The 20,266-nt window shown below is 44.5% G+C and overlaps 1 protein-coding gene across 2 annotated transcripts in view; it reads right to left on the bottom strand.

The window, feature by feature from the left end:
• Positions 1 to 20,266, bottom strand: part of ABAT (4-aminobutyrate aminotransferase) — a 41,255-nt gene that overhangs the window by 9,368 nt on the left and 11,621 nt on the right. For both annotated transcript variants that reach the window (XM_080981518.1, XM_080981519.1), the window contains 11 exons: positions 13,935 to 14,078; positions 11,724 to 11,821; positions 10,890 to 10,919; positions 9,644 to 9,761; positions 6,722 to 6,771; positions 5,690 to 5,770; positions 4,663 to 4,755; positions 4,137 to 4,199; positions 2,631 to 2,694; positions 1,657 to 1,805; positions 941 to 1,078 (listed from right to left, as the gene is read on the bottom strand). In XM_080981518.1, the coding sequence (XP_080837644.1) occupies positions 941 to 1,078; positions 1,657 to 1,805; positions 2,631 to 2,694; positions 4,137 to 4,199; positions 4,663 to 4,755; positions 5,690 to 5,770; positions 6,722 to 6,771; positions 9,644 to 9,761; positions 10,890 to 10,919; positions 11,724 to 11,821; positions 13,935 to 14,004 (954 nt within the window). In that variant the 5' untranslated portion in view covers positions 14,005 to 14,078. The remainder of the gene's footprint in view (positions 1 to 940; positions 1,079 to 1,656; positions 1,806 to 2,630; positions 2,695 to 4,136; positions 4,200 to 4,662; positions 4,756 to 5,689; positions 5,771 to 6,721; positions 6,772 to 9,643; positions 9,762 to 10,889; positions 10,920 to 11,723; positions 11,822 to 13,934; positions 14,079 to 20,266) is intronic.

The following is a 20,266-nucleotide window of genomic DNA, read 5'->3' as shown; positions in this document are numbered from 1 at the left end:
GGAACTGAATAGGACAGGTGTTTCCCTGCTGCGTTCCCTGCAATGACTGCAGGAGACAGCAGTTTACAGGATATGTGGATGAAGCATCTGAGATGCCTGCACTGCACATCCCACCAATAGGATTGCTGTGCAGTTAAGAAATGGGTTCTTGGACCGATGGGACCCTGCGTTCTTCATCTGAGGCCCTTCTCCACAGGCCTCCTCTGATGGAGGTGCAGAGGGTAATGACACAAAAATGGCCTTCTTAGTGGTGGCTCCCAGCTTGTGGAATACTCTCCTCAGGGCACCATCATTATATGTTTTTAGGCATCAGGCAAAAACATTTTTATTCACCTGGGCCTCTGGATTTAGAATTTTCTGCCTATCTTTAAGTGGGGTGGAGTGAGTCTACTCAGAGTAGGATTAGCATTGGATACAACCCCAAATAATTACTGTGTTATCATGTTTGTTTTCAAGCTGTGCATCTAAGCATAATTCTTTTTTGGGGGTGGAGAGGTGGCAGTCTATCCTGCTGTCTGTTTTTGACATTAATTAACGTTTCAGTCTCCTTGAACTGAAAACTAATAATAATAATAATAATAATAATAATAATAATAAAACAAATTTATATACCACCCTGCACTGAAAGACCACAGGGCAGTTTATAACATAGAACACAAAAGTCAATACATAGCATATCTATACAATATAAAAATCAAAAGTTACATAAATACAATTATGATAATAAAAAATAAATGATAGAATAAAGCTTCTTGGAAAAGCATAAAAAACAGACTGGATTTGTACATAGCCTTTGGGATACAAGTGCCTTGTAAAAGTAACAACAACAACAACAACAACAACAAACAACAACAAACAACAGCAAACATTCAAATTAACCCACCACAAACAATGGGAAACTTCGCAATATCCCAAATTTTAAGTCTGGCTTTCTACCAACCTTCCTGGCAATGTCCCTCAGCTTTCTGAAGAAGTCATCTGAGGCATGGTTGTCCCCTCCTTCTGACTGAATGGGCTCAACGATAATTCCTGCCACAACTTTCTTCTTTTTCCTGTATTTTACAATCAAATCTTCCACCTGTATGTTGAACATTTTTTTATTTTTTGAAAAAACAACTGGCTGTTGACATCCCCCCCCCCCCCATTAAATGTAACAGCCAACTTATATTTTAAGGGAAAATAAAATGGAAATGATTTGGGGCGGGTGAAGTGAACAAATGATGTTTGGGTTATTCCTTCAGAGAAGCTGAGTACAGTTGGCTTAAACTGGTTCTCTTATCTCTTTCTGTCAAGGTCATGCTGGCTATAAAAGGAAGGCCAAAAGGAGCCCGGGTTTCACTTTCTCTTTCTATCTCTCTTCCTTCTGGTGTGGTGTTCTGTATATAGTGTTGAGGGACTTAGTATAAGTTATTGTAAGTTTAAGTCTGCTGCAGCTTGATTTCTTATGCGGAGTGCCAATCCTGAATGTATTGGATTTGTGACCATTATGTTCATTTGCCTTCAGTAGCAGTAAAGCTCTGCTGGATGAAATATTAATTGCCTCTGGTCTATTTTTGGGGAATCCTGCAATGTGTTTAATTTTTTACTCTGCTAACTACACATTGGAGTTCTGCTCTGAATCAATATATGAGTAGAATTTCATGACCAAGATCTCACCTCCTCTAGGCAGCGGGCCTCTTCCTGTTGATTTTCTCTCACAAAGTCTTCCAGAGGATACTTCAGCCTCGGAAAGGGAGCGATGGGCCAGTCAAAGGAAGGGATGTCCAGTTTGTGGATGGCTTTGGAATGCGTGGCAGCTAAGCAGCCTGCAGGAAGGGGCAACACCAACACATTGACTCGTTTATTTTTTTAAAGCAGTTTCTCTCCTTTCTGGTTTTCTTAGAATACATTCCTGGCAGCTAAGCATCAAAAGTAAGAGTTATATAATATAAAACATTCAAGATGTGGCACCCACGCCACTTGCCCACAGTCTGATGTGGCACAATCCATCCATCGATCCCATTATGCTACCCCTGCCTCAGAATGAGACCAAGAAAATGGACTGTACCACTCTAATTGCAGGTGTGAAAGAGCCTCATTTTTAGTACCTCCTTCTTGTGTAAAGAAGCTCCCCACAAGAAGAAAAGTAGTGCAGCAGGAAAATTTATACTGCTTTGCTAGTTTTCTACTTGAGAGGATTTATTTTTAACGTGCAGGAGCATATTTAGGGAAGTTTTTAATGTTTGAGTCTATTTTTAATATTCTGTTGGGAGCTGCCCAGAGTGGCTGGGGAAACCCAGCCAGATGGATGGGGTAGAAATAATAAATTATTATTATAAATTATTATTATCATTATAAAAAATGGCACACGCACACCCACCCGCCTATCCAACTAGCTTGTCAGTAGCATTCAATCTATCACCACATGCCTCTCTCAACTGCATGCCATTGATGTTCCCTGACTGCCAAGGCTGCTGTTTGTTTTGAGGGGGACCATGGCAAAAAGACATCTCATAGCCCTCTCTTCTGCACTGCTACCCCCATCCTCCAGACAAAGTAGGGAGAAGGATACCACACAATGCAGAGGTTCAAGTGGCCCCAAACTCTTCCCCGCCTCCCCCAAAAACACACATCTAAACACTTTTCCTTACCCATAGTTCTCCCGTGAAATCCGCCCATAAAGGAAAGCATACTGTACTCTGGACAACCGGGGGGCTGGAATCAAAACAAGAAACTTATTTGCTGAGCATTCATCCTGATCCACTGGCACAAAGCTTATTCAGAAGTCAGATGACATCTGGTCTTTATTGAACGTTCCTTCTTATCCCTGGGATACAGCAATAGGCATTTGACCCAGTTTGCTTGCAGGGTGTTCATTTGCCTTCCTGTTAGCTACTTGTCCATCCCACACTTTTCAACGCATTTCCCTGTCACTTTCCAAACCGCAAAAAGTCAGGTTCTCTCTTTTAAAGCATGTTTGCTGTGCTAGGGCGACAGAGCATCTGAATTCATTTGCGTGTTGTAGAACTAAAGTTATGGTATGCGCTTTAATTCAAGGTAGGGAAAAGGGCTAACCAAATGATTGACGGGGTGGAGTGACTGTTCTGTGAAGGAAGGTGGCAGTATCTGGGACTTTATAGTCGGGAGGAATAGCAAGTCAGAGTCGACATGACAGAAGTCTATAAAATTATGTCTGACACGGAGTGCAGTTTTTCTCCCTCTCCCCTAACACGAAATCTCAGGGATATCCAATGAAGCTGAATGTCAGAAGATTCAGTACAGATAAAAAGAAGGTCTTCTTCATGTAGAACATAGTTAAACTGTGGAACTCACTGCCACAGGAAGCGGGGATGGCCACCAACTTGGATGGCTTTGAAAGATGACTGGACAGATTCAAGGATAAGGATAAGGCTTATCAATAGCTACTAGAAATGATGGTTACACTCTTGTCTCCAAGGTCATAGGCAGTGATGCTTCTGAATACCAGTTGCAGAAAGCCACAGAAGGGGGGAAAGCCCTCTTGTGATCAGGTCCTCTTTGTGGGTTTCCAACTGGTTGGCCACTATGAAAACGGGATGCTGGACTGGATGGGCTTGCTTCAGCAAGGTTATGAATTCAGGCACTCTCATAATATTGGTTGCATAATTCAGTAGCCTCTCTAGGTGGCAGCATCAAGCCCTGTACTGAAGCTCCAGGCATTGTTACGCAACCGACCAGGCTTAGAAGGAGGGGACCTTTGCTGAAATAACCTATTCCTCATCTCTCCAGTATTCTAGGTGTCTTTCGATTACAATGAAAGCAAGACAGAATAACAAAAAGAGTAAAACTGCAAAACATTTGTGTCCTTCCATACCAGGGGCTCAGGGTGGTAAGGAAAGTTCTCTCTACAAACCCCCATCCCATACCTGTTTTATCCTCCCAATAACTCTGTCAGGTGGGCTATGATAAGGGTGACTCGTTCAAGGTGACATTTAGGGCTACCTGAGGATTTGAACCCGAGTCTCTCCCTGGTCTTAATCTGACAGGCTGACCATGATGCTAACACTCTTCGTTTTAAGTCACGGATAGGGATCTTGCCTCCTCTAGGTTCCACACGCTTATTTTGCATCCAAGAACCTGCAAATCTCCACCAGGTGACTCAGATACGGCTCTCTTACCTGGTTGATCATGCATGTCTCCAGCTCTTCCTTGGTAACACTGTTGTGCCCCCTTTCTTTGCTCTGGAAAACAAATGGGCTTCCTATTAAACTTCCAGAGATGGAAAAATATTCCAGCATCAATTTCTATGGGGCATTTCCAGATGCCCTGTTTATTGAGTATTCATCCTGATTTGTTTGCAGGGAGGGTAGAGGACATTGTGTCAAAGCAAGCGTTGCCCCAAACTTTCCAGTGAGCTTTTCTTATATAAAATGTCTGACCTTTTGGGAGAGTGGGTTTGTAGTGCAAGACCTCCTAACCAACTATAACTGCTCAACTTGAATTTGCTGACATCGGACTGAATCCCACCTGAAGATAGTGACAGATGCACCTCTCTAGGAAGGGGATTACTGAACTGGGGAGCCACCACTGAAAAGGCCCTGCCATGGGTCAATGCCAACCAAGCAGCCCACGCTGACGGCACCACCAACAAGGCCTCACCTGCAGATTGTAGGATTTTGAGATGGTCTCCTATGTTTTACTCACCCTGTACCACATGAATATGGTTTTGAAGGCATTTTCATTTGAGCAAGATCCACAAGACATGGTTATAACCTGAGATAGACCCTTAGGAGCCACCTGTAAATGGGGAGAGAACAAAAAAGAGTTACAGTGACATTTAATCTCAAAAGGCACAACACAAGAGACTTTCAAGGAAGTACATATCCTGAGCATAGTCTTCCCTCTAGGCACCACCGCCACCAGTGATCTATTAACTTTCCCTGAGCAACTGGCTCCACTTCCACAATTTCCATAAATTTGATTTAGAAGCAGGACTGAATATTCGGCTTAACTTAGATTTGTCCTGTCTCTGTGCTCTATGGCTTGTGCCATAGAGGCATATGCACAGGAGCCCTAGAGGGGCCATTTTCCTCATGGCTTTACAACTGTGTAGTTCTAAACACACCTAAAGCCTTCATCATAGTGTTGCAATCTCCTGGGTTGCCAGAATGGCTTACCGGTAGTTTTTGTTGCTTATTTTACTTTTCGGCATTGCAAGATGGAAATGTTGGGAGGTGGCAGTAAGGTGGGACAGCTCGGCTCTCCAAACAGATTTTTGAGGTACAATCTGTGCTGATTTAAGCCGGAGTGGGGAACCCTCTTCACACTGAGGGCCACCTTCTCTTATGGGTAACCTTCCGAGGGCCACATGGGAGTGGTGGGCGGGGCCAGAGGCAAAAGTGGGTGGAGCAACACAGGTACATTTTACTTTTGTAAAGGAGGCGGATTTCTACACACACTGACACATCTCCCCTCTGTTCCCCATCCGGGCAAGGAAAAGACATCATCAGAGTTCAATGACATATTCCAGTCAGGCAAAAACACTCAAGGTGTGAAGAAGAACCAGTGAGGGACATGGCTCGTGCAGAGGAGATGGGGTCAGGAGGGTTGAACCTGAACCACTCACACTACAACAGGAAATTAAAAACTACACCAGGAGGTTGGCTGCTGTGCAACGAAACCTCCCAAACCATCCATGCTGGGGCCATTTCTCTGCCAACGCAAAACATACCGAAAGCAATGATTCCTTTAGCCTTTCAGCAAAGTTCTCTGGGGGAAGAATCCCCAGCGCAGGCCTGTTGACAAAGGTACTCTGGAAAACAAGGCAAAAAGCTTGAAGTCAGCACTGAACAGCACAGGCTTTACCAACCTCATGCCCTCCAGGTGCTTTAGACTACAAAAAGGAGGTACTGGCTGGGGGGACGATGGGAACTGAAGTCCAAAATAGTTCCCTATGTTTGTAAAGGGAAGGCTCTTAGGCTTATTTGTAGAGCCTCTGCCTTGAAAGCAGAAGGTCCCAAGTTCAATCCCTGGCATCTCCAGATAGGGCTGGGAATAACCCCCTGGTCTGAAGCCCTGGAGAGCCGCTGCCAGTCAGTGTAGACAGCATTGAGCTAGGTGAACCAATAGTTTGATTTCAGTATAAGACAGACAGGTTCCTACATACTTTAAATTTTTTAACATCTGCACCTGTCTTCTTCCTCCGTTCCCCTCAGTTTCCCCTTTCATCTTATTCCTACCCATCCATTTCTGTCTGTCTGTCTTTTCTTTCTTTCTTTCTTTCTTTCTTTCTTTCTTTCTTTCTTTCTTTTTCTTATAATAAAAGTACAGTCTGATTCACACAAAAATATGGTTTGGGATTTGCCTGATGGACCTCTGGTTGAGTGGCTCACCCATAAGGGGCAGCGAGCCACAGATCTGAAGGCTCCAGGTTTGATTCCAAGGAAGCCCAAACAGATGGGCACTACCTGTAGCAAAGAAAAGCAGAGGGGGACAATGGGAAAGTAGAGGAAGAAACTTAAGAGGTGGGCCTGGGTGGTGGTGGTTGAGAGCCAGAAATGGCCCTATAAGAGATGTTTCTCCAATTCCTAGAAAATTGGAAAACCTGGCCACCCTCCAGAAGCAAACTCCAGCAGGCAGTTTCCAAAACCAGAGGGGAAAGAAGTAAAATTCAGGCAATATTGGGCAGTGCTTATCAACAAATAAAGAAATCTCAACATGGGTAGGAGTTGCTTCAGTAACTTGGGTGAAAGAAGCACCTTACCAGATTCCGGGGCTGCTGGAGGAGTTTTATTAGAGCTGGATGGCTGTAACCTAAAACAAAACAGAGAGAGAATTTCCAATGGTTTTCAAGGAACCCTGCCACCTTACAGCTAACATGTTCAAGGTGTACTTAACTGCCCTCAACCCACTGTATGCCTTTTAGGGAGAGAAAAAGGAGGGCATAGCCGAAAGCTTAGCTTGCCGAAATAAATAATTTTAGGAGAGGAAATGTTGGTAGGTGGAAAGCATACCCTTCGAAGGTTTTTGGAAAATGTAATTTGAGTCTGGGAGCTGTTGATGACCACATTCTAGCTCACTTCCTTTTTCTCATTTATGTTGTCATTTGAACGTGAGGAACAGAAACTCAGGAAATCAACACGAACATTGGCCTGGTTTGCACATAATGCTAAGCTAAACCATGGCTATGTGTAACCAAGCAAGTGTACTGGCACCCAGGGAGGAAATCACAGCCATTTCGCTCCTCCCCCAGTCTTTTTGTTCCTGGAACAAACTTGATTGCAGCTTGTGGCTTATTTGGAGCAAGAGAGCTAAGCCATGGTTATGCATGTAACCCTAAGCCAAACCATGGTTTAACTCCAGGTAGTGCAGTGACTGTGGGATCAGGGGAGGATCCAAGCGGCCACAATTTTTGCACTGTGCACCACAGAATCATAGAATTGGAAGGAACCCAAGGGTCATCTAGTCCAACCCCCTGCAACACTTATTCAGTCAAAGTCATTGTTTGGCTTAGTGTTGCATGCAAAATGGATCACTGCCTTACCTCAACTGCTCTGTTATTTGACAATTGTGAATTTTCATTTCACAAGGACAGTAGCTACTTCTAGGGTAGCTCACTGGGACAGCTGTCCCTAAAGCTGGAAGAAAATACAGCACCTCCAAGGACGAACAGGACATGCACAGGGAAAGAGCATGATTTAGGAATCAGTACAGCGGACAGCTCCTGCCAACCTAGCAGTTCGAAAGCATGTCAAAGTGCAAGTAGATAAATAGGTACAACTCCGGCAGGAAGGTAAACGGCATTTCCGTGTGTTGCTCTGGTTCGCCAGAAGCGGCTTAGTCATGCTGGCCACATGACCCGGAAGCTGTCTGCGGACAAATGCCAGCTCCCTCGGCCAATAAAGCGAGATGAGCGCAGCAACCCCAGAGTCGGTCATGACTAGACCTGATGGTCAGGGGTCCCTTTAAAGGTAAAGGTAAAGGGACCCCTGACCATTAGATCCAGTCATGGCCGACTCTGGGGTTGCGGCGCTCATCTCGCTTTATTGGCTGAGGGAGATGGCGTACAGCTTCCAGGTCATGTGGCCAGCATGACTAAGCTGCTTCTGGCGAACCAGAGCAGCACACGGAAACGCTGTTTACCTTCCCGCCAGAGCGGTACCTATTTATCTACTTGCACTTTGATGTGCTTTCGAACTGCTAGGTTGGCAGAAGCAGGGACTGAGCAACGGGAGCTCACCCCATCGCAGGGATTCGAACTGCCGACCTTCTGATCAGCAAGTCCTAGGCTCTGTGGTTTAACCCACAGCGCCACCTGCGTCCCTAGGGGTCCCTTTACCTTTACCTTTACAGTGGACAGTAACAAATTCAAATGCTTCTCCCCAAAAGGTACATTTTGGCCACCCTATTGAAGCCCAGAGACAAAGAGCAGTGACTGTGATTATGGGACTTGCCAGCACCCACCTTCAGTAGGAGGCCCGGTCCATACTTCCATGCTCCTCTTTTAAATGCCCCCCCCCCAAAAAAAAACTGGTTTCAGAATCACTGATACTGGAATAACTAACTACAACTAAAAGCACTGCAGTGACCACCTGCCAAGTCTCCAAAAGTTGTGTGTGCACCAATTATTCTGGCAAAGATCCTATAGCCATGTGACTGGTTTGTCACATTCTACTAATGACATGATTGCTTACCCTGAGCAGGCTGAGTGTTTTGAACATTCCGTCAAATCACTGCAGCTTAACCAGCAGCAAGTGACCCATTAAGTTCTACACAATCAAGAGTTTGCAAGCTCAGCGTCACAAGCCCCGTTTTCACAACCTCAAATATTTCATTGACAGCTTGCGGGCCCAGCTGGTGCTCTTCTGATGTTGGTGTATTGTTGAAACAGCTCAGAAATAGTAACTACACAGCAGCTAGCCAAAATAAAATGGCACACTCTTGTGGTCATTAATCTGCATTCCTGCCCTTCGGGAGCTTGGAGGCCTAGCCAGTTCCACTTCTGTAGCTATTCAGTTCTGTTTGGAAGTCTTACGTAAAGGCTAACCTACTTTCTTCGGAGTTCGGAAAGTTCCTCCTAGTGCCTTGCTCAATGACAACCCTGGCTCTAGACCAGAACGTGCATTTCGGGCCAACATTTGCTCAAATTTAGGACTCACAACACGGAAAGAAGAATGCTAAACTTGCATTGCAAGATCAGTGCAGAGTCTGCCCAGTCCAGCCTCCTTTTTGTTGTTGTTTATTGCATTTATCCCCCACCCTTTTCTCCAAGGTGCTCAAGGTGACCTACATGGTTCTCCCACGCTCCTCACAACAACCCCGTGAAGTAGGTTAACCTGAGAGTGAGTTGCTGGTCCAAGGTGACCCAGTGAGCTTCATGGTGAAGTGAGGATTTGGACCCTGGTCCCAGCTGGACACTAACCACAATAACAAATGTGACCAGTCAGATGCCTCCAGAAAGACAACAAGGAGGGCATGAAGCAGCCACCCTGTTATTTGCCCCAGCAGTTTTTCTTCAGAGGTAGATTGCCACTGTACAGGGAATTTCTGTTTAGCTGTCAATGGACTTTTACAACTCCACCCTGCAAAAATGGCCCAACTGTTTGTTTTTAAGACAGCAGGCAACCCCTCATCTCCCAGAAGGGAGTTTCATACCCCCCCACAAGAGAACATCCTCTTGGCTTACCTATTGGGATGGAAGATATCTGAGAGTAGAGATCCAGCATTCGGTTCCCGTCAACGTCGACAAGGTAGTTTCCCCGGCTTTCTTCGTAGTTGCAGAAAAAGTGCACGGCTTCTGCATTCTGGAAGGAAGGGAGAGAGAGAGAAGTGGCCTTGACCGCCCCACCCCCAGGGAAAGACCATTCAGGCCATTTAGCACAGGAGAAGGAGGGGGGCTGTCTCTGGTTTTAAAAAAGACTTGAGGCCACGACACTGTCCTGGTCTGCCTGCTTCCTCCCTGGCAGAGCCCTGAAGTTAAGGGCCAGTCAACACACGGCACTCTTTATTCATGCTTTTTCGATTGTGCTTGAAGCAGCCCCTTTTTATTCTGAATAAAAAGCAATGCACCCTTGATCCAGACTGGGGTCCTGTACCAGCTTCCTACTTGAAAGTGGTCACATGCGCACACAGCAAGCTGCTCCTCAGCATAGTATCAGGGAAACTGAGTTTGCTTTTTTCCTCTCCCCTCGCCATCCCTTTTGTGCCTTTTTAAAAAAATAGATTGTAAATAGATTGTAAATCTCCAGGTAGGGGCTGTCTTGTCTTAACTGATGGTCTGTTAGCTGCTCTGAAAGGCTTTTTAGCTGAAGAGCAAGGTACAATTGCTCTAAATAATAATAAAAAAATGAATTCAAATAAGGAAAAGTCCAGCTCCCAGGCCTAAGAAGACTGGCCAGGTTTCTCCATTTGGTCCCTAAGGCTGTGTAGGCCAAGCCACACACATACCTGCCCTCTACCTGATGTCATCTATGTTGGCAGGTAAAGAAGGTTGAGCCAAAAGAGGGTTTGCTTGCATCAGCTGATTGCTGGGGTTTGCAAAAAGCACTGGGCTTTTTGCCCATGTGGTTTGATTTCAAACCCTGCAGGCAAAAACAACCCACCTGACATCATTGTGATGCCAGGCGACGGAGAGTTCGGAGGCTCTGACAAGTGGTCAAATGTGGCCCACGGAGAGGTGGGTGGGAGAGATAAGGATAAGGGCCCCCTAATCTGCAGCGTCTTCCAAGCCGGGGACTCTGGGCCATTTCCCCCCTTGAAAATCAATATGGTCAGCTTCTCAAAGAAGTATTGAATGCCCACTCCCCATTTGCAAGGAGGGTTGCCTACCCATCCACAGTTGATTTGCTGCCTAGTATTCTTATAAGGTTCTGCAGGTAAGGGGTTTGGGGGCAGAAGATTTATATTTTTACACTAAAAACAGGATAAATTACCTGGATTCTGTTCAACTGTTTCATTAATTCCTGGAACGAAAGAGACAAAGAATATTATGAATATAACTTAAGCAGGATGATATTTTGGATAGATGCACTGAGCTAAGTCATGGTTTGGCTTAGCATGTTGTCTGAACAGGGCTTGTGGTTTGGATCTCCAAACCACAGGGCAACCTTGGTTAGTCTAGAAAGAGCTGAAGTGTGAGCCTGGGTGCTGGCGACACTATAAGCCAAACCATGGCTTGGCTCAGCTCAGCTCAGCTGAGGAACTAATTGGCTGCACTCTCTCCTCCTGGAGTCTGAACACCTTCCACTAAGCCATTGTGTGGCTTAGTGTATCAATTGGGATTGATAGGTCCGTCAATTTCAGTTTCTGTTGGTTTCACATTTTTCAAATCCTAAATTCGGTTCTTCACATTTTCTGTGGCCGTTTGGGTTTTCCTTTTTAAAACTTCATGAGAATTGTTCAGTATTCAGCACAAATTTATCCTCATCAGCATGTTTTGGTATGCACTTTTGACTAAGGAACACCTCTCTGCAAGCAATTTCTCCTAACACACATCTGTATGTTATTTTCTCAAATATGTTCATTTTTATATGCACACCTTCTCCTAATAGATGTATTTTTGTGAACACTGCGTGGAAAACAGCATCACAAAATTTGTAGAAGTGCAAATCTGGAAGCATGGCTGCCTTTCAATTCTCATTTTGTTTTGAAAAATGTGATTGTGACAGTTTAAATGCACACTGAATCGAATTCTCCCCCATCCCTGCATCCAAACCAGGCCAATAACAAGGGGCTTGAAAGACGCCTGTCTCAATGCATCAGTTTACCCTGGATCTTGGGCCGGGGACTTCTGTCTTCATGAGGGGCCCATCATAGTCAAACTCCACATCAATTTTTGCTGCAGCTTGACTGATTCCTCTGTGCCCTGCAAGGAATATAAAGTTAACCAATTTGAAGTCATTTTTTTAAAAGGTTAAAGGGGCACAATAGGACTCCCCTCTGGGTAGTATGTATAGAATTGCATTGTATATAGAGCCGGCCCAGGCATTAGGCAGAACCAGGCTGCTGTCTCAGGTGGCAGAAGCTCTCCAGGGGGCACCTGCTGCCTCCGCCAGTGGCAGAGAAGCACTGCCATTGTCAGTGCAGATTTCAGGCAAGATTGTGTCCATTTGGGGCAAGATCTTGGTGGTGGGCAGTTTGGTGGTAGCAGCAAGGCAAGGTGGCACTTCTGGGATCACCTCAAGTGGCAAAACGGGACTCGCCGCCCTGAGCGTACATACCTATTGAACAAATCCATTGCAGTGAAATAAAGTTGCCTTCTATCAAAAACCAGTCCGAACGCCTTTTCTGAGACACTGGTGGAAGCCTCTGAGATAATTTATTAAGCAAAGGCTACCAAGCATGGCTAGAAACCCCATCTGTCCAAACTGAGCTGACACACTAGGACCAAAAATAGCCTTGCCTTCCCAAGAAAAAGATTAACAAGTATGCCCTCCAGTGATGAAACCAGCCGAAACTTTAGCTGATTTAATTTATTGATCAGAGCTTGATTGATCTGACTGCATTGCACGTGTGGCAGTGAAGCCGCTGAACATTGATCAGCTGAGTTGATGGGATGGCAATAGAGGATTTATGAACATTCCTGCTGGTCAGAAAAGCTGTAGCTTAGTGGCAGAGCATCTGATATGCATATGCAGAAGGTCCCAGGTTCAATCCCCAGAATTTCCAGGAAGGATTAGCAATGTCCTGCCTGAAATCCCGGAGAGCTGCTGCCAGTCAGTGTAGACAATACTGAGCTAGATGGACCAGCTCAGAATGAGGCAGATTCCTATGCTCTTTCCTCTATTTCATTGTGCAGATGACAGAGCACATTATTTCCATGCTGAAGTTCCCAGGCTCAATCCGTGTCGTCTCCAGTTACAAAACAAAAAGGTCATTCAGATAGCAGGTGATGTGTAAAACCTCTCATTGAGATGCTGAAAAACCACTAGCAACGATGAACTAGATTAAAGAATGGGGAATCTGTGGCCCTCCAAATGTATTAGACTTTGTGGGTATACAATGCAGGACATATATCTGCCTCTATGCTATTTTTGTAGAGCCAGTCTACCTTTTCACCAAAATTCTGGTGCATGGTGAAAAAATGCCCCAATTCAGATTGCAGTTTTGCTAACAGGAATCTTCACAGAGCAGGAGGCCAAGCCAGTGGGAACTGCGTAGCAAGTAAACAATTCTTGTGCAATGTTCTGGGAGATGAATCCTATTTATTGGATGCTTGAAGAGTAACACGAGAAGCTCCAGAGGATAAACAAGCTGCAGAAGGAGGCAGTTTGTACCAGACAACGCCAGCCCTTTCCCAGCCGAGAGGAATTTAAAAGCCTCTTGAAAGGCCAGAACAGAAAGGGAAGATTTTGGATCCTGGCTGGTTTTGCTCACGGAAAGACGTTTTGTAAAGTACATGGGAATCTGCCTTATACTGAGGTCACATTCACCCCATACATTGAGAGCGCTATGATGCCAATTTAAACAGTCACAGCTTCCCTCAGATACCTCTGGGAGCTGTAGTTTGTTAAGGGTGTTGAGAGTCGCTAGGAGAGCCCTATATTCCCCTCACTGAGCTACAATTCCCATAGTTCCCTGGAAAGAGGGACTGACTGTTAAAGCACTCTGGGAACTGAAACTCTGGGAGGGGGATTAAGGCCTCCTAACAACTCTCAGCACCCTTAACAAACTACAGCTCCCAGAATTCTTTGGGGAAAGCAATGCCTGTTTAAAGTGATATCATGGTGCTTTAAATGTGTGGTGTGAATGTGGTACAAGGCAAGACCCCCCCCCCCCAAATTTCAGTGATATTTCCCCTCCCTTCTAGTAATTTCCAAATGCGATTTATTTTCTCCATAAATAGATGAAGACTGGTGGGAGGAAGGGGGGAAACATGGGGGAGATATTCATCACAGGACTAATATAAGCCACGGCCTTGAGCTGTGGAACTCTACCAATATCGCCATTCTGTTTCATGTGCTTTTCCCACCACTTACCAGCTGCAATAATCCTAGAGTTCTGTTGCAACGAACTCGTTAGATGTCGGCTGAGCAGCATCAATGCCATTTTCCCTTTTCTTCCGCCACAAAAACAAAAACAAAGGATCAAACCTTCTTTTTTCCTCCCTTGCTGCTGGTGACCTGGGAGACAGAGAAGGAAGAGACTCAACACACAAGCAAATACATTCTTCCGGTGACCATGAATCATAGCCCCATAAGAACAACAGCCTGTTGGGTCAGGCGCGAAACAGTCCAGCATCCTGTTCTCACAAGGGCCGACCAAATGCCTGTGGAAAACCAGCAAGCAGGATTCTAGGACAAAAACACCCTCCTCTCCTTTGTTCTCCAGCAACTGGTATTCAGAAGCATTTCTGCTGCAGACTGTGAAGGCAGAACACAGCCATTGTAGTTGGCAGCCAAAGACAGCCTAGTTCTCCATGAATTAATCACCGCCATCCTGTCCTGTGTACACAAATAGTTGACCTGTAAACTCATATTCACATATAACATTCAAAGTTGTATGTTTTTGTGTATACAATAGTTGAGGCATACATATTGACAAGCTTATACAGTGGTACCTCGGGTTAAGTACTTAATTCGTTCCAGAGGTCTGTTCTTAACCTGAAACTGTTCTTAACCTGAAGCACCACTTTAGCTAATGGGGCCTCCTGCTGCCGCCGCGCCGCCGGAGCACGATTTCTGTTCTCATCCTGAAGCAAAGTTCTTAACCCGAGGTACTATTTCTGGGTTAGCAGAGTCTGTAATCTGAAGCGTATGTAACCTGAAGCATATGTAACCCGAGGTACCACTGTACTCTTAAACACAAACACTTCTAGACGTGCAAAGATGAGTTCTACCTGTATTCAGTGGAACACGTGAATGAGCTTTACTATGAAGTTCTGCTTTTGTTGCTGTTTCAGTTTTATTTAGCTTTATACAGTGGTACCTTCAGGTTACAGACGCTTCAGGTTACAGACTCCGCTAACCCAGAAATAGTACCTTGGGTTAAGAACTTTGCTTCAGGATGAGAACAGAAATTGTGCAGCGGCAGCGGGAGGCCCCATTAGCTAAAGTGGTACCTCAGGTTAAGAACAGTCTCAGGTTAAGAACGGACCTCCAGAACAAATTAAGATCTTAACGCAAGGTACCACTGTAAATGGGAGCTGTGTCCAGTATTGGTTAGAATGCACATAATCTCAATATGTACACTGATGTTATATTATACTGTTAATACTTTGATTTGATGAAAGGAACATACCTATCCCCAGCCCCCGGCTTCATCCCTGTCCCGTTGTGGAAGTTTTTCAAAATCTGTATATCTGGCCTCTCCTGTCCCATTGAAGCCACTTCCTTTTTGCATTAACATTAACAATGGGCAAAGAATTTAGAAAGACTAATTGAAATGCTAGCATCGTTCCCTTATGTTGCTTCCCTCCCCCCCTTCATGGCCCACTTTCCTTCTTTCCTTCCACAGACTGAATTCAATCAATAATTTCAACTCCAGATTCAAAACCTTTTAGAAAAAGATAATTTTTTTTGCTAACCTCTGGCAGTGGGAATTTACCATCTTTATTTTGAGAGATCTTCTTGTATTGTGTTTTGCACATGGCAACTTTTATTTAGCTCCTAGCTAGCAGTTCCTGCTTTTCCTCTTACAGTATTGGAAAGGTCATAAATTGCCACGGCAACACGCAAAGCTGGAGAGGTTGCAGGCATTTCCTCGGGTTTATTTTGTCTGACACTCAAATCGCCTTCATGTTACAGACGGCCCAGGGAATGTAACTCTCTCTGTGGAATCTATTCAAACAAGAAGTCAAATCTCTTAAAGCTAAAAGGGGTTTTGTAATTCTTTCTCCAACCCATCATTAAATCTCTCCCTTTCCTGGCGCACTGAATCTTGGTATGCATCCCTGCTGGGAAAGCAGGTCAGATCAAGTTCAGCGAATGATATGCGCTGACTCATGGACCATGCTGGGGTCACCCAATCCCATTGCAACGATGCATCCAAGGATTCTTGCTCAACACTATTCCAAGCTTCTACATTTGCAGCCGATTGCTCCCGGGTTGCATAATTTATTACAAATGAATAAAGCACATCCTTGCTTGCAATGCCCACGTGTTCTACACACTATTTAGTAGCAGAAGAAGAGCCTGCCAGATCACGCCAATGGCCCATCTAGTCCAGAATACTGTTCTCACAGTCGCCAACCAGCAGGGGCGGCCGGCAAGAGACTGGTATTGATGAATTGGAAGAATAAAGGTATTGATCCCCTTTAATCAATGGATTCATGACGTGACAACACTTGCAACATATGAACAGATTGCTTAAAGACGTGGACTTTGCCGTCTCAGTAAATGAAACTGATCTGTAGGAAATGTAACTTGAAAAAAGAGACATTGCACATACTTTTGTAAACCAAGAAATCTTTAATAAAAAATATGTTTATAAAGAAAAAAAGATGTAGACTTTGGATAAAATTTGGAACAAGTTTATACAGAATGTAGCAGGTTACTAATAATCATATATGTATTGGGACAATAATATCATTTAAATATCTATAAAATAATGCATGGAAATGTAACTGATTCTGTTTGTTATAGGTAGAGGTAAATGGACCCCTGACCATTAGGTCCAGTTGTGGCCGACTCTGGGGTTGCGGCGCTCATCTCGCTTTATTGGCCGAGGGAGCCGGGGTACAACTTCCAGGTCATGTGGCCAGCATGACTAAGCCGCTTCTGGCGAACCAGAGCAGCGCACAGAAATGCCGTTTACCTTCCTGCCGGAGCGGTACCTATTTATCTACTTGCACTCTGATATGCTTTCGAACTGCTAGGTTGGCAGGAGCTGGGACCGAGCAATGGGAGCTCACCCCGTCGTGGGGATTCAAACTGCCGACCTTCTGATTGGCAAGCCCTAGGCTCTGTGGTTTAACCCACAGCGCCACCTGTGTCCCTTGTCTATGTACAGTAGTTATTTTCTAAACTTAAAATCAAGTCTGTGAACACGGGGTTCATTTCACTGAATACAATCCAGAGTTATGCCTCTCCGTTGGTTTAATGATGCTTACTGGGATGGGAGACAGAGGAAAGATAACTGGATTTTATGTGAGTGCTGGGGCCTGTCCTGAATCTCAGGAATTGTGCACTTTGTTTAATTATGCTCCTGGTATATAAAAAAAAACCTTGGGGTGGAGGTTCCTTCTACAGTTAATTTAAAAAAATCCATTTGCAAAGTCTGATGGTTGTAATTTATTTTATTTTTAAAATTCCTATCAATGCTAAGATATTCAAGAATAACTATTTTGGATGTGAGAGAGTTAACTGTGCAGCTGATGGTCTATCTGGATTGAAATTACAGATGTTAAGATTCTTTTCTCGTAGCTAGCATCGCAACGATAAACAAAGCTGAACATTTCAGTGTTCTGTTTCATGCCGTTTTACGTTCAGAATGATGGAGGGGGCCCTCTGGGTAATTCCCCCCACCCTCATAAGCTGGGGGGGGGGCTGTCTGGAAAGGTGCATTCTGTGTGGCAGCCCCCTAAACTGCACAATCCCACCCCTCAAACAGAGATATACCTGGCACCTTCATTTTGTGGTTTCCACCACATGCTGAAGATGAAACCTTTGATTCTGGCCTTCGACAGCTGAGGAATATACATTTCCCAACTTATTATCTTGGCTGTAATTTGTTTTAACTGTTCTTAAAATTGCATTTTTAAAATGTGAAGGCAAGAAACCAAATAAATAAGCAAATATGTACAAATAACAATTATGAACAACAATAATTTTGTTATTGCCTATTGTGCAGAGGCCTGCAGCTATAGGTAATAAATATGGCTGTCATACAAGCCATTGCTTGATGCTGTGCGTGAGATAGAGAGAGACTGTGTGTGTGTGTGTGTGTGTGAGAGAGAGAGAGAGAGAGAGAGAGAGACCAGCCTGCCCTAACATCTATATTATCTAAATCTTTTCCCTTCCTATCCAGCCTCGGATAAAAATAACACCGGGCGACCCTGTACTATGAAATTCCGCATGCAATGCTAAATACACAGAAACCATTAGTGTACAAAAAAATCAGCCATCTTCCCTTAGTTCAGCTTTCCTCTGCAAGATGGAAAAGTTCACAGTCCAGAAATGGGAGATTTAATATGTACACATTTATGCTCTGCTCACTCACAGATGTGTGATGTGTGCGCAGAGATACACGGTGCAAGATGCTGTAGTAACAAAGCCTGAGCGACCGCAGCTCTTGCCTTACTCACCAGGAGAAAATGCAGCAGCCTCAGGTGACCCCCCCCCAACCTCTTGATAAGTTGCCATGGCACCCGCAGTGGGGCAAGAATACAAGCGCAAGGAATGTTCCAATGAGAGGGAAAGGATTGGGGGGGAGAATGTCTTTTGAGCCATAAATCACCCAGACAGCTCTTCAGCTGAGCTATCACTATACGGTTGCTGTAGTAACCAATGACAGGGAAAATCTGCAAGGAAATGTATAATTATTAGATAGGAGACAGCACCTTAGTCCAGTCATCAGTACACCGTAGAAAATATATGGTTCAATGGTTATGGTTTTTCTGTGTGTGAGAGTGTGTAAGGGGGAATTATTATTTTTTGGGTGGGGATATTTTGGAATGCATGTTAAGTTTTTTCTGTTTACCCCCCAGTAAGAATGGGTAGACCAGTTTTAATTTCTCTGTTTAACCGTCTGAAATTCAGCTTGCCACATTTTCACATCAGTTTGTGTGTTTATTTTTTTTGCGGGTGTGTCTGTGTGTGTGGTGGTGGAATTTCTAATGAAAATTTGCCAGTATTTTTGTTTCATTTCCTCCTGATTTACACATCTTTGCAAGGGATTTCCCCTAAGCGTGATCCATTTTTTCTATGTTGTTTTCATGCACGCTTTCCTCCAACACACACATTATGCTTGTACACTTTTTTTTTTTTTAAAGAGAACTTCTCTTACAAAACTAAGAGAAGTACGACTTTGGAAAGGTAGCAAAGTGCAAATTAGGTTAAAGTGCAAAGAGCCTCAAATTTCTCCAGGAATTTCCTGGACATATCCGTAATACTGCATTCAGAAGCAGTGTCCGAGCATAAATCGCCGAAATGTCCGGGAAAATCTGGACATATGGCAACCCATGTCGGCAGTGCCATTTTTTGAGATATTCCTTAAGAATAGCTCAAAAACTTTGGGCAAAACTACAAAAAGCTCAGCAACTTTGGCAAAAGAAGCAGCAGCTCAACAACTTTCAACTGTTTGAAATATGGCAACCCTAACTTACACAACAATATTAAAATATTCAGTAGCTTTAGAAAGGACAGTGGTATGGCAATAAAACAGGATAAACTCCACGCTCTTGCCCCAAAGTCTTCTGTGTTACTTAGGGATGCAAGCAGGCAGCAATTTCTTTTTAGCTCCCTAACAAACTACAGTTCCCAGGATTCTCTGGGGGAAGCCATGTGCCTTAAATATATGGTGCGGCTGTAACCTCAGGTTGCATGGGTACCATACATTTAAAGTACATGGCTTCCTCCAAAGAATCCTGGGAACCGCAGTTTGTTAAGGGTGCTGAGAATTGCAGCGCTGCACAGTCTCCCCGCCATGTCCCAAGGCTGAGTTCCAGCAGTCAAGAGTAATTTAAAGCTCTTATATGATGCTTCTTATCTCCCATTAAATAAGTGGCTCCCCGGACTTTTCCAGGTCAATGCCCCCTTGGTTTCATAAACTCATCCCCAGTGCCTGCATACTCTACCCTATAAAAGGCATTATTCAGAATAGCGGTTTGCATGGCCCACTAAGGAAGATAACAACAGAATATAATCCAAAACAGTAACACTTAATTGCACATTTTTTCCAAAATCCGGTTACAACTATTTAGCTTAATTAATTCAACAAAACTGATGAACATGATCCACTGATGCCAGCTTTTCAAAGTCGGATAGTCATATACACCTCCAGCAGGTAATTCCACCGCCCCAGGTACTGCCCACTTTGGGAATCACCAAACCTACCAAAAGATAGCCAGACCTAACCAGACCAGGCCTTTCTGAGTTCTATATCCAAAAACATGAGTCAGGCAGGGGTGGCTGGTGACCATTGTGTCTGGTAGGGTGGAAGACAGGGAGCCCAACAGAAGGTGTCGCTAGAGCCAATGACAAGTGGAGGCAACTAATTCTTATTCAGCATCCATCTTTCTCCTCCCTGCTGAGTTCCGCAAAAGCAACACTGAGACGAAGGAGGGGGAAGCTGGCAAATAGTGTCACCCTCCCAGACTGGGGATGTAAGCAAGAAGACAGGCAGGCAGGGCACCATCCCATTTGCCCTAAAG

The sequence above is a fragment of the Podarcis pityusensis genome (assembly GCF_964106645.2).
Source record: "Podarcis pityusensis genome assembly, chromosome: 14".
NCBI classification, from domain to species: domain Eukaryota; kingdom Metazoa; phylum Chordata; class Lepidosauria; order Squamata; family Lacertidae; genus Podarcis; species Podarcis pityusensis.
This window is presented reverse-complemented; position numbering and strand designations above follow the sequence as displayed.